This window comes from Pleurodeles waltl, chromosome 12 (genome assembly GCF_031143425.1).
Source record: "Pleurodeles waltl isolate 20211129_DDA chromosome 12, aPleWal1.hap1.20221129, whole genome shotgun sequence".
NCBI lineage: Eukaryota > Metazoa > Chordata > Amphibia > Caudata > Salamandridae > Pleurodeles > Pleurodeles waltl.
This window is the reverse complement of record NC_090451.1, coordinates 66,389,892-66,413,968: the sequence shown is the minus strand read 5'-3', so window position 1 is coordinate 66,413,968 and position 24,077 is coordinate 66,389,892. Positions and strand designations below refer to the sequence as shown.

General features: G+C 46.2%; 1 protein-coding gene across 1 annotated transcript in view; it reads left to right on the top strand.

Moving 5' to 3' along the window:
- The window catches only part of PIAS4 (protein inhibitor of activated STAT 4), a 207,083-nt gene that overhangs the window by 55,006 nt on the left and 128,000 nt on the right, over window positions 1-24,077 (top strand). Inside the window, 2 exon segments of the mRNA XM_069216339.1 lie at window positions 12,820-12,861; window positions 14,795-14,885. Of these exon segments, the coding sequence (XP_069072440.1) occupies window positions 12,820-12,861; window positions 14,795-14,885 (133 nt within the window).

Here is a 24,077-nt window from a genome sequence, read left to right as displayed (position 1 = left end):
ACTCCGTACATGGCCGTGAAACATGTCTAAGATCATGGAATTGTCACCCCAATACCACAGTAACACCCCCCCCCCCTATTGGGTCTCTAGCACAGAACCCGGGTACTGCCAAACTGCCTTTCTGGGGTTTCCACTGCAGCTGCTGCCAACCCCTCAGACAGGATTCTACCCTCCTGGGGTCCAGGCAGCCCTGGCCCAGGTTACACCCTCTCCCTTAGGAAATAGGTGTGAAGGGCTAGGAGGAGTAGCCTTCCCCAGCCTCTGGGAATGCTTTGATGGGCACAGATGGTGCCCATCTCTGCATAAGCCAGTCTACACCGGTTCAGGGATCCCCCAGCCCTGCTCTGGCGCGAAACTGGACAAAGGAAAGGGGAGTGACCACTCCCCTGACCAGTACCTCCCAGGGGAGGTGCCCAGAGCTCCTCCAGTGTGTCCAAGACCTTTTCCATTTTGGAAACAGAGGTGTTGGGGGCACACTGGACTGCTCTGAGTGGCCAGTGCCAGCAGGTGACGTCAGAGACCCCCTCTGATAGGCTCTTACCTTTCTTGATAGCCAAACCTCCTCCTTTTCTGACTATTTATGGTCTCTCCTCTGGGGTATTCTTCAGATAACGAATGCAAGAGCTCACCAGAGTTCCTCTGCACTTCCCTCTTCGACTTCTGCCAAGGATCGACCGCTGACTGCTCCAGGATGCCTGCAAAACCGCAACAAAGTAGCAAGACGACTACCAGCAACATTGTAGCGCCTCATCCTGCCGGCTTTCTCTACTGTTTCCTGGTGGTGTCTGCTCTGGAAGCCAAGAAGAAATCTCCCGTGGGTCGACGGAATCTTCCCCCTGCTAATGCAGGCACCAAAAGACTGCATCACTGGTCCTCTGGGTCCCCTCTCATCCTGACGAGCATGGTCCCTGGAACAAAGGAACTCTATCCAAGTGACTCCCACTGTCCAGTGATCCTTCAGTCCAAGTTTGGTGGAGGGAAGTCCTTGCCTCCCCACGCTAGACTGCAAACCTGTGTACTGCGTGATTTGCAGCTGCTCCGGCTCCTGTGCACTCTTCCAGGATTTCCTTCGTGCACAGCCTAGCCTGGGTCCCCAGCACTCCGTCCTGCAGTGTTCAACCCTCTGAGTTGGCCTCCGGCGTCGTGGGACCCTCCTTTGTGGCTCTGAGCCAGCTCCAGTTCACAAGTCTTCTAAGTGCCTGCTCGGGTACTTCTGCGGATGCTGCCTGCTTCTGTGGGGGCTCTCTGAGTTGCTGAGCACCCCCTCTGTCTCCTCCTCCAAGGGGCGACACCCTGGTCCTTCCTGGTCCCCAGCAGCACCTAAAACCTCTTCCGCGACCCTTGTAGCTAGCAAGGCTTGTTTGCGGAATTTGTGCGTGGGAACACTTCTGCAACCTTCATCGCGACGTGGGACATCTGTTGCAGAACTCCAAGCTTCTTCCATCCGGAGGCAGCTTCCTTGCACCTTCGTCTGGGGTTTTCAGGGCTCCTGCCCCCCCTGGAAACTATTGCGACTCTTTGACTTAGTCCCCTTGCCTTGCAGGTCCTCAGGTCCAGGAATCCGTCTTCAGTGCTTTGCCGATGTTTGTGGTTCTTGCAAAATCTGCCTATCACAAGTATTGTGTCCTTTTGGGGTAGAAGGTGTACTTTACTCCTACTTTTCAGGGTCTTGGGGTGGGGTATTTTTCTAACCCTCACTGTTTTCCTACAGTCCCAGCGACCCTCTACAAGCTCACATAGGTCTGGGGTCCATTCGTGGTTCGCATTCCTCTTTTGGAGTATATGGTTTGTGTTTCCCCTAGACCTATGTTCACCTATTGCATCCTTTTGTAATTCTACACTGTTTGCATTACTTTTCTTACTATTACTTACCTGTTTTGGGTTTGTGTACATATGACTTATGTATATTACTTATCTTCTAACTGAGGGTACGCACTGAGATACTTTTGGCATATTGTCATGAAAATAAAGTACCTTTATTTTTAGTAACTCTGTGTATTGTGCTTTCTTATGATATTTTGCATATGATATAAGTGGTATATTAGGAGCTTTGCATGTCTCCTAGTTCAGCCTAAGCTGATTTGCCATAGCTACCTTCTATCAGCCTAAGCTGCTAGAAACACCTCTATTCTACTAATAAGGGATAACTGGACCTGTAAGTACCTCAGGGTACCAACTACAAGCCAGGCCAACCTCCTACAATGTGTGTTTTTGTTTTTTTTGTTTTTAATGTTACCTGCAGTTGGTGAAGAATATAATGTGGCATACCAAGGTACAGTGAAGTGCCATAGTGCAGACATAAAGTGTCCAAGGCCTGCACCACGATTTTCCAAAAAGCAGTAAAGGAAGAATTTTCCTAATAGCTCTTAGGAGGCCAAGGCAGATGGTAGCTACGTTTGAGTCTTACAGGTTAAAGAAAAGCTTGGAGGCAAAATCCTGTGTTTGTATTTTTTTTTTTTTTTTTTTTCTTCTGTTTTTTGCAGCTGTAGACTATTCAGGACGCCCCCACTTGGATGTCCAGAAGATAGGTTGCTTACTGAACAGCTCTTTATGATTTGTTGCCATTGAGCCTTAAACAGTTGATGTTCATCTATTTAACAGCACTGAAATGCAAAGATGTATTGTAGGAAGTTGGCTCTGTATGCACTATTTCAAAGTAAGGAATAGTATGCACAGAGTCCAAGGGTTCCCCTTAGAGGTAAGATAGTGGAAAAAAGAGATGATACTAATGCTCTATTTTGTGGTAGTGTGGTCGAGTAGTAGGCTTATCAAAGGAGTAGTGTTAAGCATTTGTTGTACATACACACAGGCAATAAATGAAGAACACACACTCAGACAATTCCAAGCCAATAGGTTTTTGTTATAGAAAAATATATTTTCTTAGTTTATTTTAAGAACCACAGGTTCAAATTCTACATGTAATATCTCATTTGAAAGGTATTGCAGGTAAGTACTCTAGGAACTTTGAATAATCACAATAGCATATATACTTTTTACATAAAACACATTTAGCTGTTTTAAAAGTGGACACAGTGCAATTTTCACAGTTCCTAGGGGAGGTAAAGTAATGTTAGTTCTTGCAGGTAAGTAAACCACCTACGGGGTTCAATTTGGGGTCCAAGGTAGCCCACCGTTGGGGGTTCAGAGCAACCCCAAAGTCACCACACCAGCAGCTCAGGGCCGGTCAGGTGCAGAGTTCAAAGTGGTGCCCAAAACGCCTAGGCTTCAATGGAGAGAAGGGGGTGCCCCGGTTCCGGTCTGCCAGCAGGTAAGTACCTGCGTCTTCGGAGGGCAGACCAGGGGGGTTTTGTAGGGCACCGGGGGGGACACAAGTCCACACAAAGTACACCCTCAGCAGCGCGGGGTGGCCGGGTGCAGTGTGCAAACGAGCATCGGGTTTCCAATGGGAGTCAATGGGAGACCAAAGGGTCTCTTCAGCGGTGCAGGCAGGCAAGGGGGGGCTTCCTCGGGGTAGCCACCACCTGGGCAAGGGAGAGGTCCTCCTGGGGGTCACTCCTGCACTGGAGTTCCGATCCTTCAGGTCCTGGGGGCTGCGGGTGCAGGGTCTTTTCCAGGCGTCGGGATTTCAGAGTCAGGCAGTCGCGGTCAGGAGGAACCTCGGGATTCCCTCTGCAGGCGTCACTGTGGGGGCTCAGGGGGACAACTTTGGTTACTCAGTCTCTGAGTCGTCGGAGGGTCCTCCCTGAGGTGTTTCTTCACGAGTCGAGTCGGGTCGCCGGGTGCAGTGTTGCAAGTCTCACGCTTCTTGCGGGGATTGCAGGGGTCTTTAAATCTGCTCCTCTGGATACAAAGTTGCAGTCTTTGTTGAACAGGGCCGCTGTTCTCAGGAGTTTCTTGGTCTTTTGGAAGCAGGGCAGTCCTCTGAGGATTCAGAGGTCGCTGGTCCTGGGGAAAGCGTCGCTGGAGGAGTTTTCTTCTGAAGGAGGGAGACAGGCCGGTAGGGCTGGGGCCAAAGCAGTTGGTGTCTTCTTCTCTGCAGGGTTTTTCAGCTCAGCAGTCCTCTTCTTTAAATTGCAGGAATCTAAATTCTTAGGTTCAGGGAAGCCCTTCAAATACTAAATTTAAGGGAGTGTTTAGGTCTGGGGGGTTAGTAGCCAATGGCTACTAGCCCTGAGGGTGGGTACACCCTCTCTGTGCTGCCTCCCAAGGGGAGGGGGTCACATTCCTATCCCTATTGGGGGAATCCTCCATCTGCAAGATGGAGGATTTCTAAAAGTTAGTCACTTCAGCTCAGGACACCATAGGGGCTGTCCTGACTGGCCAGTGACTCCTCCTTGTTGTTCTCATTATTTCCTCCGGCCTTGCCGCCAAAAGTGGGGCCGTGCCCGGAGGGGGCGGGCAACTCCACTAGCTGGAGTGCCCTGTGGTGCTGGAACAAAGGGGGTGAGCCTTTGAGGCTCACCGCCAGGTGTTGCAGCTCCTGCCTGGGGGAGGTGATAGCATCTCCACCCAGTGCAGGCTTTGTTACTGGCCTCAGAGTGACAAAGGCACTCTCCCCATGGGGCCAGCAACATGTCTAGAGTGTGGCAGGCTGCTAAAACCAGTCAGCCTACACGGGTAGTTGGTTAAGGTTTCAGGGGGCACCTCTAAGGTGCCCTCTGGGGTGTATTTCACAATAAAATTTCAACTGGCATCACTGTGCATTTATTGTGCTGAGAAGTTTGATACCAAACTTCCCAGTTTTCAGTGTAGCCATTATGGTGCTGTGGAGTTCGTGTTTGAGAGACTCCCAGACCATATACTCTTCTGGCTACCCTGCACTTACAATGTCTAAGGTTTTGCTTAGACACTGTAGGGGCACAGTGCTCATGCACTGGTGCCCTCACCTATGGTATAGTGCACCCTGCCTTAGGGCTGTAAGGCCTGCTAAAGGGTGACTTATCTATACTGCACAGGCAGTGTGAGGTTGTCATGGAACCCTGAGGGGAGTGCCATGTCGACTTACTCGTTTTGTCCTCACCAGCACACACAAGCTGGCAAGCAGTGTCTGTGCTGAGTGAGGGGTCCCCAGGGTGGCATAAGATATGCTGCAGCCCTTAGAGACCTTCCCTGGCATCAGGGCCCTTGGTACCAGGGGTACCAGTTACAAGGGACTTACCTGGATGCCAGGGTGTGCCAATTGTGTAAAACAAAAGTACAGGTTAGGGAAAGAACACTGGTGCTGGGGCCTGGTTAGCAGGCCTCTGCACACTTTCAAATCAAAACATAGCATCAGCAAAGGCAAAAAGTCAGGGGGTAACCATGCCAACGAGGCATTTCCTTACATGTATACTATTCAAGACAGAACAGTGGTTGTTAGTGACAGACCTAGTAACGTAAATGTTGTTGGCATATTAGAATATCTTAAAGTCCTAGGCTCGAATCAATAACGCCAGAGGGGATAGATAAATATTAAAAAATGTGATGATAATGAAGATCTCTATGGAACACCCTAAAGTGAGATTGATGTAGGAAGGTGATATGGGGCATTAGAAACCGATGGCGAGCAGTTCATTAGAAATGGTACCATTAGAGACTTATTTGCAAATACTGAGGTAAAAAAAAAAAACAGTTTGTCATAGTGGAGTTTACTTGCAGTATCCAAACTGTTGATAAAGTAGTATCAGCACCACACAAGCCTCTTCAGCAACAGTGAAGGCTAAGTTTTCTGACACTGCCATCAAACCAGTCTCTGTATCGTGTCCCGGTCTAAAGGCGGACTGGGTGATGTCAAGTTTGCTTTCAAGATTTGGAACTCAGAGGTGCACGTGAAAGCAGGAACATTCAAGTAGAAGAAGAGAAAAACATAGTATCTTAAAACATTACTCATGCTTAAGATTTCAATATGGGTTTAAAAAGCATTAAAGAAAAGTAAAAATAAAACAAATCTGCTGCAAAGCCTGCACTTGGTAATTAAGTATCAAATGCAAGGCCTCCGAGGTAGTTCGCACAGACCATTTCAGGTGACCCATACCATTTAGAAGTTAAAATACTTAAGGGCAGAAAATGTAGTTGCTGGAGGGTCCAAAAGCTTCAAACACCAAGAGATATATTCCATCTCACTTAAGGTTGAGCTTTCTTAATAGTGATAGTGTTCATTATAATCTGATAGTTCCTTACTTACAAGCATTGCTGTCTAATTGGAAGCTTAGATCGTACGAAGCTCGTTTTAAGCAGGTCTTTAGAAATTTTAAATCAGCTCTGAATCACTGAGTTGGAACAAAAGTTGGTTTCATTGCTATCATTAATCTAACTAAAGAACATATTTCTTTTTCACTATAAACATTTCCCTCCCTATGTCTTAAAGTGTCATCTTCACTTCTCAGCAGGCAGGTTGCCCACCAAAAAACTTCTGCCAAGCTTTGTGTGAAGGAGTTCTTAATCACAAATTCCAGTCTTTGGGGGCCGTTGTCGCTGAGGTGTTACAGATTATTCTCCTTAACATCCGCCCTTCCATTTTATTTTTTAAGAAAATCATCTTGCCACATCAGTTAACTCCACTGCAAACAGTAATCTGGCTGGTGTTTTGGCCTGGTAAACAGATAGAAGATGAGAAGTGTCTTCTACACACCATGTTATTAAATGTGCCCAACCCTTTGGCCTCAGATTATGCCTTGCTAACGTTGTTAAATATGTGAGCAGTATCATTCAAATTACTACACCGTTTTCCCGAAGAAGGTATAAGGTTTAACAAATTCAAATTTTGGGTATCCTAGATACCATGGGTAATTGGCGTATATACCACCTTTTTTCTCCATGAAAATATAATTTTACTTTTAGAGCGGCTGATTTAAAACATTTTGGAAAAAACAAAATGTGCAGCAGCATACTGCCGCAACATCACTAGGCGACTACATAAGCCCTTGGGGATAAGTCCAAAATTACTATATCATCCTGTAGGAAGTTGGCTCTGTATATACTATCTCAGAGTGAGAGATAGTGTGCACAGAGTCCAAGGGTTCCCCTTAGAGGTTGATAGTGGCAAAATTAGTTAATTCTAATGCTCTATTTTGTGGTAGTGGGGTCGAGCAGTAGGCTTATCAGAGGGTAGTGCTAAGCATTTGTTGTACACACACAGGCAATAAATGAGGAACACACACTGACAGACTTAACTCCAGGCCAATAGTTTTTATACAGAAAAATATATTTTCTTTAATTTAGAACCACAAGATTCAAGATTTGAGGTAAGTACATAAAATGCAAGGTACTTCACACAGGTAAGTATAGAACTTTAATTTTAAACAGTAGTACAAACAGTTGTAGTTCAAATGGCAATAAGCTATTTTAAAAGTGGACACAGTGCAAAAATCAACAGTTCCTAGGGGAGGTAAGTTTGGTTAGGTTTCTGACGTAAAGCATTTACACAGTCAGTCTCCTGGGCATAGGCAGCCCACCGTTGGGGGTTCAAGGCAACCCTAAAGCCACAGCAGCACAGGGCTGGTCAGGTGCAGAGGTCAAGGGAGGGCCCAAAACACATAGGCGACTAGGGGTGCTCGAGTTCCGATCTGCTGGCAGGTAAGTATTTGCGTCCTCAGGGAGCTGGCCAGGGGGGGTTTGTAGAGCACTGGGGGGCGGGGGGACACAAACCAGCACACAAGACACCCTCAACTGCACAGGGGCAGCCGGGAGCAGTGTGTGAAGTTGGCGTTGGGTTTGCTATAGGAAGCAATAGAGGGACCCGGGGGTCACTTAGGCGATGCAGGCAGGGCACATTGGGGGCTTCTCAGGCCAGCCACAGACTGGGCTAGGAAGAGGGCAACCTGCTGGTCACTCCTGCGCTTGAGGTTGGTTCCTCTCTGTCCTGGGGGATGCAGGTGCAGTGCTCGGTCCAGGTCCTTGTTACCAGGCAGTCACACTCAATGGGAGCCTGTGGATCCTCTCTGCAGGTGTCGCTGCAGGGGTGCAGGGGGGTCGACTCGGGTTACTCACGTTGTCAGTCGCCTGGAAGTCCTCTCTGCAGTGTTTGTTCTCTGGAGCTCGAGTTGGGGTCGTCTGGTGCAGAGTGAGAAGTCTCACACTTCCGGTGGGAAGAGAGTTCTTTCCAAGTTGTTTCAAAGTTGCAAAAATGTTGCTGTTGGTGAACAGTGCCACTGTTATCTGAGTTTCTTGGTCCTTCGGTTTCAGGGCAGTCCTCTGAATCCTCAGAGGTCACAGGTTCCTGTCGGATGTGTCGCTGTGCAGGCTCTCAGAGTCTGGAGACAGGCCGGCAGGGCTGGGTCCAAGTCAGTTGTTGTCTCCGTCGTCTCTGCAGGGCTTTCAGGTCCGCAGTCCTTCTTTGTGAAGGTTGTAGGAATCAGATTTCCTGGGTTCTGGATCGCCCCGAAATACTAAATTTAGGGGGGTGTTTAGATCTGGGGGGGCAGTAGCCAATGGCTACTGTCCTCGATTGTGGCTACACCCTCTTTGTGCCTCCTCCCTGAGGGGAGGGAAGCACATCCCTAATCCTATTGGGGGAATTCTCCAATCTAAAGACGGAGTATTTCTAAAGTTAGGGGTCACCTCAGCTCAGGACACCCCATGTGGCCAGAAACTCATCTGGTTGTGGCAGGTTGGCAGAAACTTGTCAGCCTAGCACTAAGAGTCGGACTGGTATTCAGGGGGCGCATCTCGAAGATGCCCTCTGGGTGTTTTTTACAATAAATCTCACACTGGCATCAGTGTGCATTTATTGTGCTGAGAAGTTTGATACCAAACTTCCCAGACTTCAGTGTAACCATTATGGAACTGTGGAGTTCGTGTTTGACAAACTCCCAGACCATAAGCTCTTTATGGCTACCCTGCACTTACAATGTCTATGGTTTTGCTTAGACACTGTAGGGGCATAGTACTCATGCACATATGCCCTCACCTGTGGTATAGTGCACCCTGCCTTAGGGCTGTAAGGCCTGCTAGAGGAGTGACTTATCTTTACTGCCTAGGCAGTGAGAGGTGGGTATGGCACTCTGAGGGGCGTGTCATGTCGACTTATTAAACCCCCCCCCCCCCAACCAGCACACATTCAAGCTGTGAGACAGTGTGCATGTGCTGTGCTGAGTGAGGGGTCCCCAGAGTGGCATAAGACATGCTACAGCCCTTAGAGACCAGATATTTACTCTTTCCCCCCCCCGCCCCCCAAAAAGGTAGGGAAAAAAAACAATTTCCTTTGAAAGGAACGGGCAGATCATAAATATACAGAGGAAACAATAATGGAGCACCACTGCTTTAAGCCATTTTTGGTCGAGAATCTCTCGGATAATCCCCGGTTGCTTCCCAACAAGACTTGGTACCAGGTTGTGGAAAGGAGGGCGAGAAATGCAGTTAAGTTCCAGGCATGCCGTGATGAGTTAACGTCTTCCACAGTGTTGGGCAATCTACTTGATTAAAAGCCACTGAAGTCCATGAACGCGGCATATCCTGGAGAGCCTCTAATACGCATGTATTTTTCATTAATTAGCTGCAGAGTTGCAGTGCTATCGAAGGTCCCATGTTTTCCCCAAAGCTCGTCTGTTCTAATGGAATGATCTTGTCTTCTGCTCTGGTATTAAGCTGGGCCAGTAGACATCCAGTGAAGATCTTGTTTACTGCATCTAACAGTGCGTTTTTTTTTTTTTTTTTTTTTTTTAAGTGGGACAGTGATACTTCCGGTCCATTGTGAGGGCACCGTTGCATAACAAGTTTCAAAGACCAGAAATAACAACTTAGCCCATAGTTTAACTTCTTTATTACCAAAATGGGCACCTCTTCTGGGCCCAGGAGCACCTTGGAGTGCATGGCAAGGATTGAGGCCTTGATCTTTCGCACAGGAAGAGGGGGGGGTGGGGGGAGGGATCATAACTCGATGTAACCAAATTGACAGCCTGCTTTTCCATACAAAATATGGTTTCTACATTCTCTGCATATAGTGTGGAAATAAAGCTGTCCCAACTATCTGCTCCTGTGGGGGAGGGGTGGGATATTGGTGTAGTTCCACATCAATCTGCGACTATCTCTCAAAATGTTCACACATTTCTATAAGCAGCCTCCCTCAACTTAACCCACCTAAGATCTACACTGCTTTTTTGACTTGCCTTTATACTACTACTTCTCCGTTTCAAAAGGGACAGGTATCCGTCTCTTTACTTGGAAAAGGAGATGAACTGCTTTCTGATCAGCCTGTTTTTTTTTTTTTTTTTTCTCATCCTAAGAACAGACAAAGATATCGGTTTATAGGGATTCTTACCATACCTTTTGAACAGCATATTTTGTGAACAGCTTCATGAACAGATCAAAAAAATAGAAAACATCGGCTTCCCAGGTGTCCAGATCATTATACCAGCATTCTCCAGGATCCCTTTTAAGTTGGATAGTTTCCTAGGATCCCATTGTGTTATACCAGAGTGTATTTTGGATTTTTAATTGGGGCCATCAATTTCCGATGACCCTACTGGAGTCCTATTCGCTTCGGAGGAGAAGACTAAGAGTTTGTGGTCACTAAGTATAGAATCTAATACTGTTAAGTCGCTTACATAATGTAACTATTAATATGGGACTATAAGAAAATGTATAATTGAGTTTTCTGTTGGCGATTTATGGGTAAAGTGCGCAAGAGAGTGTAAGGCAAATCTCACATTAACAATTAAGCATGTTTTTTTTTCTTTTTTTTCTCAATTGATCAAGGAGAATTTGGCCTCAACTGTTAGTAGGTTTGGTGGAAAAAGCAGAGGGGGACTAGACAATGCTTCCTCTTTTTCAGACTCCAGGACCAAGCTAATGGCGTGGTTGGAAACAATTGACTGTGTGATGTCTAGCATCATATTGGCTTTGAGACATTGAGAGTTAATATGCGTTTTAAATATCTTCGATGAGAAATCAGTATATAGTTAGAAAACGATGGGGACTGTGGTAAACATTTTCAGCAGTGGGACCAACTTGACGTGTGCATGCGGACGGAGACATAGCACAGTGTAATGACAAGTTAGGAATTTGTGCTGAGGCTGGGCATTTTCGTTTCTGGAAGAATTACTGTCAGCATAAATTGTCAAGGTGTAGAACACAACCACATGCTGCAGTCTCCAGGGGTGAGTCAAACAGCCTGAAATGGAATCTCTCCTAACTGTGTAGAATCTTCAGACTATGGTTCCACTGCCTTCTCCTATATTAAGCCTGTCATACATTTAGGGCATGTATTGGCAAAGGTAACTTGTGGTAAGTGAAAGGGAGTTTTACAAACTTGGTTACTTAGTCTGGTGTTTTCCCAAGAGAGACACCAAGCAGGCTCAATGCACACAGGGCAATAAAGCAACTAAGATACTTGCATCCCTGCTTGAGTGTTGGACCATTCTTCGGTTCCCCAATCCTTTACTGTGGAAAAATCGGGTAATTCTTGTGGGGGCATTATTATGAGAGCATGAAGACTAACGTGTCCCCAAAATGTATACCAGAAGGCTACTACACCGAGTGAACGACGACACGTGACTTTAGATTAAAAAAAACACACATGGCACAGTGCTATGTTAAAAAAAAAAAAAAAAAAAAAAAGTCTGGGCTTTTCTTTAGATCGTAAGCTTTCCTTGGCCTCTCGGGCATATAGAATAACGAGCACCTGTTTTGGCCTTTTTGAGAGCCCTTCGTAAAATTTAGAATCGGCTCCCATTAGAAGCCAGAAGAATTATGGTCCAGAGGTTGATACTGTTGTGCCTGTACTACGGGAATTCATTCTATTTAGGCAGCCCAAACGTGGTTATTAGGAAGCTGCAAGTAATTCAAAATGTTGCTGCTCAGTCTTCTGGGAATTCCAAAATTTCATTCAGCAAGGGAAGTACTTAGGACGCTGCACTTGCTACCTATAAGCAGCAGAATTCAGTTTAAGGTTCTTTGTTTGGTACATTGCGCCAACATAAACGGGGGCCTTAAAATTCTCAAACATTTGATTGCCTTGTACCAATCCAGTTCCTTGGACCTTCTTGTCATACCCAGGATAAACAGATCCAGGAGTGGTGGTGGGTCCTTTTCTTTATTTAGCCCCTAAGCTGTATTTACTCCTGATTAACCTGATAAGTGTAAACGACTGGCTCTGCTTTCGTAAGTAACAAAAAACTTAACGCTTTCCTACGTAATGCTGCTTGTAGCCTACTGGTCTCTCTAGTGCTGGGAAGCATGGTTTCAGATAGCCATGCTCCTTACAAATCTGGTAATAATAAAAGGTATCTCCTCCCTTATATGGTACACTCCCAAACTCTTAACCTGTCCAGTACCCCTAACAATGGCACTGCATGTACAGCAGGTTAAAAGAGCTTTCATGAAGGAACGTAAATGGCAGAATGCTTAAGGTCCGCAATAGGGCCCACAAAGCTTTGGTGCCCCTCTCAGGAGACCCATTGTTCAATCATAATTGACCAGTATGAAAAGGTTATTTGCAGCGATTCTACTCGCGTGGATTAGAGCTACAAATTGGGAAGATTTTGCACTGTACCAAACCATTGAGCAAAATGCATTCTTTTCCTAGAAGTTAGAATCAAGCCCAAATCAAAAATTGCTTAACAGACGTCACTAGGTGGTCATATCGAAGCTAGTCTAAAGAGGGGTGACTGGCTTTTGCTCTCTAATCATATTAAATGTTAAGTTTGCAAGAGATAAATTTAGTTGAAATAAGATAAACTATTCAACTGAGGTCTGGTAAGACTTGCTACCCATGAGGTGGTTCTTCCAAGTGTCCTAGTTACTGTGAGCACAGTCACGTGTCTAATGCACTGCCATTGGGTACTACAATGATGCCTTGCCTCCTTATCCCCATGTCCACTTTCCCTAGACTTTGACATGATTACCCTTGCCTGCGGTACTTACTTATCTCCTTTTTTACAGGGATCTACAGCCTGGAATTAAATCTGTGCAGGTTGTTCTAAGGTAGGTTTTATTTCACATCTTCTAATGTATTGTTGGGCAGGGGACCGGGTACTGTGGGGAGTGGAAAGCATTGGCTTGACTTTGAAACTAAAATGATAAAAATGATGCAAGTGGCATTTTTGGTATACTAAGGTTTTGTGGCTGTTACGGAAATCTGTGCAAAAAATGCAAGGCCTTCTTAGTTCGGCCATTTTTGGTGAAATTCACAATGATTGAGAAGTAACCCACTACGAGCAGAATGTTTTTCCTTTCACTGAAGCCATGTGCAAGATTTCCTAAGATTGCATTACATATACCCGATGAATGAGATGTATTGGAGTAATACAAGGGCCACACTCTGAAAGAGAACCCGCGCTGGCATTTCTGCTGTTGATTGTTGTGCTTGTACAAGGAAGAACCATGGTGCCTAAAGTTTCAGAGCGTTTCAGACTATCTTTTTGGCAGTGGTTCCCAAACCAGAAATTGAAGGCATTGGAGCAACTTCTTAAGTCCAAGGTTTTTTTTTTTTTATATAATTGAAAGTTAAAAGCATAACTGAATTAATTTCAGTCAGTGTTACATATTTTGAGGAGGCAGGATGGAAGTCACTAGATGTTATTTTGAGTTTAATAATCTGTTGATATAGGTATTCACCGCGTGACACCCCAGTACAAAGTGATTGAACATGAATGCTTCTTAAAGAAAATGAACATCAGGTGCACAGTATTACTTTTTTAATGTCACCCTAAAATCTGATATATGTTCCAAAACTGAGCGCACAGTTCACAAGACATTAAGACACTTCATATGTCAATACAGGTTGTCACCTAACCAAGTCCTTCCTGGTATTTTCAAGCAGTTGCAGTGTAACGGTTCAATGAACGTGTCTGTATTTTAGTCCTGACTAAACGCAAAGATTCAGGTTTAAATGTACATGATGATGGGCTTCTTGCTAAATGCTCAACAAAACAGAGGCAGATGAATGCCATCACATTTGGTTTATTGAACTCAACCCCTTCCCTGGTGAACTAGTACAAATGACAGTTGCTTGACCTGTTGTTTCACCTCTTGATTCTCTTGCTATGTTCTTGGGACGTTCCACAACATTAGTAAACAGTCAGTACTGAATTTAAACCCACTCAGCGTGTGATTTGTGAAAGTTTGTTGATTATCTCAAGCCCTTCAGTATTTACAGTTGTCGGCTATTATGGTCAAGACTAGGGTCAAGCTTGTTTAGATGTTTTTTTCTTGGAGTTCAGATCTATAGAAACTGCATAATTGTCTGGTATATCTCAAGCAGAGAGCAGAAATAGACAGGTTCCAATTCAGATTATGGCAGACTATTTGCCATCTGAGTCTGTTAAGCAAGGTGTCACTTTTGCTGTGGGATAGTTCACATGACAGTCATTTGGATACCTTTTGCAATTTACTGTAATGCAAAATACTTTTATTTTTAACTTTGCTTAAATTGAAGTGCTCATTGTATGCAAGCCAGAAAGGGAATCAGCCCACTCTGATTTGCCCCGGTAGCCAAAAGTGTATTTAACCAAACCTTGCTTCCCCCACCCAAGCTAGTAGTAGTCTGGACATGGGATTGAACACAGAATCACTCAATGAGAAAGGAAAAAAGGAGCAACTTTAACACCAGTTTTGCAGATGCGGAGGGCCATTGGGATGACAGTTGCTTCCTTTTATGTTGAAGTACTTTTTTGACTCCACTCTTTGTAAACTTTGCTTTTGTTTTTGTAGCGTATTGAAAAAAATACGAGCCACTGTAGTTTGTACCACTGTGGCACAGCATTAATGTTTGCCATGTTAAGATTGAGCTGCTTAATGATCAGAACATCTCTGAAAACCTTACCCCTTCCCCTTCTTGTTCCTTACAGAAAATGGTCCCTCCACACAACCATTACTACACTCTGATTTATCTTGATCTTTTGTATTTAATTTACAGGATATGTTACACAGATTCCAGTTGCCCTCAGGAGGATCAGTACCCTCCAAACATTGCTGTTAAAGTAAATCACAGTTACTGCTCTGTCCCGGTGAGTTAATTTATGTCTTCAACCCTAATTAGTAGATAAGGAATGGATTGAGAGTAGTCACACTTGTTTGTCTCCTATCAAGACCAGTAGTATACAACACCTAAAGGGCAACACTGTTGTATAATGTCTCCACTCAGGACCATTGAAACCAACTGTATTACCTGAAATATTATTCAGGAATGTGCAAGGGAAAGAGACAAATATTGCGGGATAACAAATTGTCACAGAAGCTTCGAAATCGAGAAAGAGCTTGTGTTTGTGTCAAGTGAGTTATCCACTGATTATCGCTTCACTCTTGTATTAGTTGGTGTGAAAGGTCCACAGCATAGGAGAAAATGGGCTGCATTTTACAGAATATATTGCACAAGGAAACTGTTCTCACACAGTGCCTTTCAAAGTTATGCTTTTTCCAGCTTGAAAAGCCAATCAGTCAAGTTTCTTTTCTCTCCAGGAGTGCATCCTATATTTTACCTGTGTAACTCTGACTTGTCCAAGCAAGTTGTGCAACTGCTACTACAAGAAATCCAGGTCATACAGAATGACTTTGGCAGATGATTTTCCTGTTTCTATTCTACTTTGTAATTGTTTTTTTAAGTTTAGTGTTATGTTTGGCTTATGTGTACCTGACTGCTTCCCTTGAAGGTATTAGGAAGGCCAGTGTTTACAGGTGTCACTTCACTTTTTAGAAATGGCAAAATCATTTGTAAGGAAATGCCTCCTTGGCATGGTTACCCCCTGACTTTTTGCCTTTGCTGATGCTATGTTTTGAATTGAAAGTGTGCTGAGACCTGCTAACCAGGCCCCAGCACCAGTTTTCTTTCCCTAACCTGTACTTTTGTTTTCACAATTGGCACACCCTGGCATCCAGGTAAGTCCCTTGTAACTGGTACCCCTGGTACCAAGGGCCCTGATGCCAGGGAAGGTCTCTAAGGGCTGCAGCATATCTTATGCCACCCTGGGGACCCCTCACTCAGCACAGACACACTGCTTGCCAGCTTGTATGTGCTGGTGAGGACAAAACAAGTAAGTCGACATGGCACTCCCCTCAGGGTGCCATGCCAACCTCACACTGCCTATGCAGTATAGATAAGTCACCCCTCTAGCAGGCCTTACAGCCCGAAGGCAGGGTGCACTATACCATAGGTGAGGGCACCAGTGCATGAGCACTGTGTCCCTACAGTGTCTAAGCCAAACCTTAGACATTGTAAGTGCAGGGTAGCCATAAGAGTATATGGTCTGGGAGTCTGTCAAACACGAACTCCACAGCACCATAATGGCTACACTGAAAACTGGGAAGTTTGGTATCAAACTTCTCAGCACAATAAATGCACACTGATGCCAGTGTACATTTTATTGTAAAATACACCCCAGAGGGCACCTTAGAGGTGCCCCCGAAACCTTAACCAACTACCTGTGTAGGCTGACTGGTTCTAGCAGCATGCCACACTCGAGACATGTTGCTGGCCACATGGGGAGAGTGCCTTTGTCACTCTGTGGCTAGTAACAAAGCCTGCACTGGGTGGAGATGCTATCACCTCCCCCAGGCAGGAGCTGTAACACCTGGCGGTGAGCCTCAAAGGCTCACCCCCTTTGTTTCAGCACCACAGGGCATTCCAGCTAGTGGAGTTGCCCGCCCCCCCTGGCCACGGCCCCACTTTTGGCGGCAAGGCCGGAGGAGATAATGAGAAAAACAAGGAGTCACTGACCAGTCAGGACAGCCCCTAAGGCAACCTGAGCTGAAGTGACTCTGACTTGTAGGAATCCTCCATCTTGCAGATGGAGGATCCCCCCCAATAGGGATAGGAATGTGACCCCCTCCCCTGGGGAGGAGGCACAAAGAGGGTGTACCCACCCTCAGGGCTAGTAGCCATTGGCTACTGCCCTCCCTGACCTAAACACACCCCTAAATCCTGTATTTAGGGGCTCCCCTGAACCTAAGAAATCCGATTCCTGCAACTTAAGAAGAAGAGGACTGCTGAGCTGAAAAACCCTGCAGAGAAGATGGAGACACCAACTGCTTTGGCCCCAGCCCTACCGGCCTGTCTCCCTCCTTCAGAAGAAAACTGCTCCAGCGACGCTTTCCCCAGGACCAGCGACCTCTGAATCCTCAGAGGACTGCCCTGCTTCCAAAAGACCAAGAAACTCCCGAGAACAGCGGCCCTGTTCAACAAAGACTGCAACTTTGTTTCCAGAGGAGCAGATTTAAAGACCCCTGCAATCCCCGCCAGAAGCGTGAGACTTGCAACACTGCACCCGGCGACCCCGACTCGACTGGTGGAGAAACAACGCTACAGGGAGGACCCCCCCCCCCCCCGGGACTCCAAGACTGTGAGTAACCAAAGTTGTCCCCCCTGAGCCCCCACAGCGACGCCTGCAGAGGGAATCCCGAGGCTCCCCCTGACCGCGACTCCCTGACTCTAAAATCCTGACGCCTGGAAAAGACCCTGCACCTGCAGCCCCCAGGACATGAAGGATCAGAACTCCAGTGCAGGAGTGACCCACAGGAGGCCCTCTCCCTTGCCCAGGTGGTGGCTACCCTGAGGAGACCCCCCCCCCCCCCCCCACCCCCTCCTTGCCTGCATCGCTGAAGAGACCCCTTGGTATCCCATTGATTCCTATTACAAACCCGACGCTTGTTTGCACACTGCACCCGGCCACCCCCGCGCTGCTGAGGGTGTACTTTCTGTGTGGACTTGTGTCCCCCCCCGGTGCCCTACAAAACCCCCCTGGTCTGCCCTCCGAAGACGCGGGTACTTACCTGCTGGCAGACCGGAACCGGGGCACCCCCTTCTCCATTGAAGCCTATGCGTTTTGGGCACCACTTTGAACTCTGCACCTGACCGGCCCTGAGCTGCTGGTGTGGTAACTTTGGGGTTGCTCTGAAACTTCAACGGTGGGCTACCTTGGACCCCCAATTTGAACCCCGTAGGTGGTTTACTTACCTGCAAGAACTAACAATAACTTACCTCCCCGAGGAACTGTTGAAAATTGCACTGTGTCCACTTTTGAAATGGCTATATGTGTTTTATGTGAAAAGTATATATGCTATTGTGATTATTCAAAGTTCCTAAAGTACTTACCTGCAATACCTTTCAAATGAGATATTACATGTAGAATTTGAACCTGTGGTTCTTAAAATAAAATAAGAAAATATATTTTTCTATAAAAAAACCTATTGTCCTGGAATTGTCTCTGAGTGTGTGTTCCTCATGTATTGCCTGTGTGTATGTACAACATATGCTTAACACTACTCCTTTGATAAGCCTACTGCTCGACCACACTACCACAAAATAGAGCATTAGTATTCTCTCTTTGCCACTATCTTACCTCTAAGGGGAACCCTTGGACTCTGTGCATGCTATTCCTTACTTTGAAATAGCACATACAGAGCCAACTTCCTACATCATTGGTATGACATTTAAACATGCATAGCAAAGAATATCAAACTATTTTTTTTTTATTTTTTTTTTTATCTGCAGTCCCAGTTGAGTACACTTTATAGGTCGAGCACGCAAGTGCTTTGACCTGTTGTAAATATTGTGGATTTTTAATCATGATCACCTCATACCCATCTCCCTTGATGTCATTTACCGGCTTGCAGACTGACCCTGTTACATGGATAATGGCATGATTGTAGATATACTTCAGCGTGGGTGAACTATTTTTCTTTTCGCTCCCCTTCGTGCTCCATGGCCCTCCCATCGCGAACTGCTCAAACTCCATCAGTGGTATTGGAGCGCAGGTCACATTGTTCACACTGTTATCGAATCAGAGTAATTTCTTTTGGCTCTTTCCTTCACGCTCCATAGCTGTACCAAAAACTCTTAATTCATAAATGCTTTAGTTAAAAAAAAAAAAAAAAAACACAAAACGCTATGTTCGATGGCATCTGTCGCTGTAGATACGCATGTTCTGCAATAGCTCGCCATCTGGTGTTGGGCCGGAGTGTTACAAGTTGTTTTTCTTCGAAGAAGTCTTTCGAGTCACGGGACCGAGTGACTCCTCCTTTTGTCTCCATTGCGCATGGGCGTCGACTCCATCTTCGATTGTTTTTTTTCCGCCATCGGGTTCGGACGTGTTCCTGTCGCTCCGAGTTTCGGAACGGAAAATTAGCTAATTTCGGAAGATTTTCGTCGGTATTGTTGCGTTCGGGATCGGCGTACTTAGATTCCACACCGCATCGAAGATCGAAGAGCTCCGGTGCCCTTCGGGGTAGTTTTTCGATCCTCCGTCGGGGCCTGGTCGGCCCGACCGCGTGCTGAAGAACGCCGATGGAACGGACCCCGTTCCGTTTCTGCCCCAAATGCCACAATAAATACCCCTACACAGACCAACACTTGGTCTGCAACCTGTGCCTGTCACCTGAGCACAGCGAAGACACCTGCGAGGCCTGTCGTGCGTTCCGGTCCCGAAAAACACTCCGAGACCGTCGAGCCAGAAGACTTCAAATGGCGTCCGCACCGACAGCCCAACGGGAGTTCGAGGAACAGGAAGAGGAAGGTACCTTCTCGATCCAAGACTCAGACTCCGAAGGATTCGACGATACACAAACCGTGAGTAAGACGTCGAAAACCACACAAAGAAACATTTACAAGGCCCAGGGGACGCCACTGCCACCAGGCCATGGCTCGACCCATAAATTCGGTGACCGACCGTCGGCACCGAAAAAGGCCCAAACAGTGCCGAGATCGTCCGACTCCGGTCGAGACACCGGCACGCAGCCTTCTCGGGACCGAGAAAGTGCTGGAGACAAGCCTCGACACCGAGATGCCGGTGTGGACACGGCTCGACGCCGAGACAGCGGCACCGAAACAGATCGACGCCGAGAGGTTTCGGCCCGAAAAGGAAAAAAGTCACCTCGGAGCCGAAAAAACACGCAGACAAAGTTTCGATGCCGAAACAAACTGCAAGCGACCCAGCTTCAGGCTCTTATACAGAAGAGCACTCGCTAACCTCCCAAATGAAAAAAGCATAGGTTTGAGGAAGAGCTACAAGCAACTGATGTGGACCATAGGCAAAAGCGTATCTTCATTCAGCAGGGGACAGGAAAAATAAGCACCCTTCCCCCCATTAGGAGAAAGAGAAGGTTGGAGTTCCAGACGGAACAAGCACCACAACCAAAAGTGGTGAAAAGAGTTACACCACCACCCTCTCCTCCGCCCGTGATTAACGTTTCACCAGCACAAACTCCATCACACACCCCAGCTCACACCACCATGAGCCAGGGTGACCAAGATCAGGACGCATGGGACCTATACGACGCCCCAGTGTCAGATAACAGCCCGGAGGCATACCCTACAAAGCCATCTCCACCAGAAGACAGCACCGCGTACTCTCAGGTGGTGGCTAGAGGAGCACAATTTCACAACGTAAGCCTCCACTCAGAACAGGTCGAGGATGATTTCTTGTTCAACACACTCTCCTCCACCCACAGCTCATACCAAAGCCTGCCTATGCTCCCTGGTATGCTCCGGCACGCAAAAGACATATTTAAGGAGCCGGTCAAAAGTAGGGCAATCACACCAAGGGTGGAAAAAAAGTACAAGCCGCCTCCTACGGACCCGGTTTTCATCACTACACAGCTGCCACCAGACTCTGTTGTTGTAGGAGCAGCTAGGAAAAGGGCCAACTCTCACACATCTGGAGATGCACCACCCCCAGATAAAGAAAGCCGCAAGTTCGATGCAGCTGGTAAAAGAGTCGCAGCACAAGCTGCAAACCAGTGGCGCATCGCGAACTCCCAGGCACTACTTGCGCGCTATAACAGAGCCCACTGGGACGAGATGCAACATCTCATTGAACATCTGCCCAAGGACTTCCAAAATAGGGCAAAACAAGTGGTTGAGGAGGGACAGACCATCTCCAACAACCAGATGCGTTCCTCCATGGACGCTGCAGATACAGCTGCACGGACAATTAATACATCTGTAACTATCAGAAGGCATGCATGGCTCCGAACGTCTGGATTTAAACCAGAGATTCAACAAGCAGTTCTCAATATGCCTTTTAATGAAAAAGAACTGTTCGGTCCAGAAGTGGACACAGCGATTGAGAAACTCAAAAAAGATACGGACACTGCCAAAGCCATGGGCGCACTCTACTCCCCGCAGAGCAGAGGGAATTACAGCACATTCCGTAAAACGCCCTTTCGAGGGGGGTTTCGGGGTCAAAGCACACAAGCCAGCACCTCACAAGCAACACCGTCCACTTACCAGGGACAGTATAGAGGAGGTTTTCGGGGACAATATAGAGGAGGGCAATTCCCTAGAAATAGAGGGAGATTTCAAAGCCCCAAAACCCCTACTACTAAACAATGACTCACAGGTCACTCACCCCCTCCACACAACACCAGTGGGGGGAAGAATAGGTCATTATTACAAAGCATGGGAGGAAATCACTACAGACACTTGGGTTCTAGCAATTATCCAACATGGTTATTGCATAGAATTTCTACAATTCCCTCCAAACATACCACCAAAAGCACAAAATTTAACAACACACCATTCCAATCTCCTGGAGATAGAAGTGCAGGCACTATTGCAAAAGAATGCAATCGAATTAGTGCCAGTACTTTCTGATACCAAAGAAGGACAAAACGCTGAGACCAATCCTAGACCTCAGAGTAGTGAACACTTTCATCAAATCAGACCACTTCCACATGGTCACACTACAAGAAGTATTGCCATTGCTAAAACTACACGACTACATGGCAACTTTAGACCTCAAGGATGCTTATTTCCATATACCAATACACCCATCGCACAGGAAATACCTAAGGTTTGTATTCAAAGGAATACATTACCAATTCAAGGTACTGCCTTTCGGATTAACAACCGCACCAAGAGTCTTTACCAAATGTCTAGCGGTAGTCGCTGCACACATAAGAAGGCAGCAAATACATGTGTTCCCATATTTGGACGACTGGCTAATCAAGGCCCATTCGTTCATACAGTGCTCAAATCACACAAATCAGATCATACAAACCCTCTTCAAACTCGGGTTCACCGTCAACTTTACAAAATCCAACATTCTGCCGCGCAAGGTACAACAATACCTAGGAGCCATAATAGACACATCAAAGGGAGTAGCCACTCCAAGTCCACAAAGAATTCTAAATTTCAACACCATCATACAACGCATGTATCCAACACAAAAGATACAGGCAAAGATGGTATTACAACTCCTAGGCATGATGTCATCATGCATAGCCATTGTCCCAAACGCAAGACTGCACATGAGGCCCTTACAACAATGCCTAGCATCACAGTGGTCTCAAGCACAGGGTCACCTTCTAGATCTGGTGTTAATAGACCGCCAAACTTACCTCTCGCTTCTGTGGTGGAACAACATAAATTTAAACAAGGGGCGGCCTTTCCAAGACCCAGTGCCACAATACGTAATAACAACAGATGCTTCCATGACAGGGTGGGGAGCACACCTCGATCAACACAGCATACAAGGACAATGGAACGTACATCAAACAAAACTGCATATCAATCACCTAGAACTTCTAGCAGTTTTTCAAGCACTAAAAGCTTTCCAACCAATAATAGTTCACAAATACATTCTCGTCAAAACAGACAACATGACAACAATGTATTATCTAAACAAGCAGGGAGGGACGCACTCCACGCAGTTAAGCCTGCTAGCACAGAAAATTTGGCATTGGGCAATTCACAACCAAGTTCGCCTAATTGCACAGTTTATACCAGGGATCCAAAATCAACTCGCAGACAATCTCTCTCGAGATCACCAACAGGTCCACGAATGGGAAATTCACCCCCAAATTCTGAACACTTATTTCAAACTCTGGGGAACACCTCAGATAGACTTGTTTGCGACAAGGGAGAACGCAAAATGCCAAAACTTCGCATCCAGATACCCACACAAACAATCCCAAGGCAATGCCCTATGGATGAACTGGTCAGGGATATTTGCTTACGCTTTTCCTCCTCTCCCTCTCCTTCCTTACCTGGTAAACAAACTCAGTCAAAGCAAACTCAAACTCATATTGATAGCACCAACTTGGGCAAGGCAACCCTGGTACACAACGCTGCTAGACCTATCAGTGGTACTCTGCATCAAATTGCCCAACAGGCCAGATCTGTTGACCCAGCACAACCAAAAGATCAGACACCCAGATCCAGCATCGCTGAATCTAGCAATCTGGCTCCTGAAATCCTAGAATTCGGGCACTTACAACTTACCCAAGAATGTATGGAAGTCATAAAACAAGCCAGAAGGCCATCCACCAGGCACTGCTATGCAAGTAAATGGAAGAGGTTTGTTTGCTACTGCCATATTAATCAAATACAACCATTACACACAACTCCAGAACATGTAGTGGGTTACTTGCTTCACTTACAAAACTCTAACCTAGCTTTCTCTTCCATTAAGATTCACCTTGCAGCAATATCTGCATACCTGCAGACTACCTATTCAACTTCCCTATATAAGATACCAGTCATTAAAGCATTCATGGAGGGCCTTAGGAGAATTATACCACCAAGAACACTACCTGTTCCTTCATGGAACCTAAATGTTGTCCTAACTAGACTTATGGGTCCACCTTTTGAACCCATGCACTCCTGCGAAATACAGTTCCTAACCTGGAAGGTGGCATTTCTCATCGCCATTACTTCCCTAAGAAGAGTAAGCGAGATTCAGGCGTTTACAATACAGGAACCTTTTATACAACTACACAAAAATAAAGTCGTCCTAAGGACCAATCCTAAATTTTTGCCAAAGGTTATTTCACCGTTCCATCTAAATCAAACAGTGGAACTACCAGTGTTCTTTCCACAGCCAGATACCGTAGCTGAAAGGGCACTACATACATTAGATGTCAAAAGAGCATTGATGTATTACATTGACAGAACAAAAAACATCAGAAAGACTAAACAACTCTTTATTGCCTTTCAAAAACCTCACGCAGGAAACCCAATTTCAAAACAAGGTATAGCCAGATGGATAGTTAAATGCATCCAAATCTGCTACCTTAAAGCTAAACGACAGCTGCCCATTACACCAAGGGCACACTCAACCAGAAAGAAAGGTGCTACCATGGCCTTTCTAGGAAACATCCCAATGCAAGAAATATGTAAGGCAGCCACATGGTCTACGCCTCACACATTCACCAAGCACTACTGTGTAGACGTGTTATCCGCACAACAAGCCACAGTAGGTCAAGCC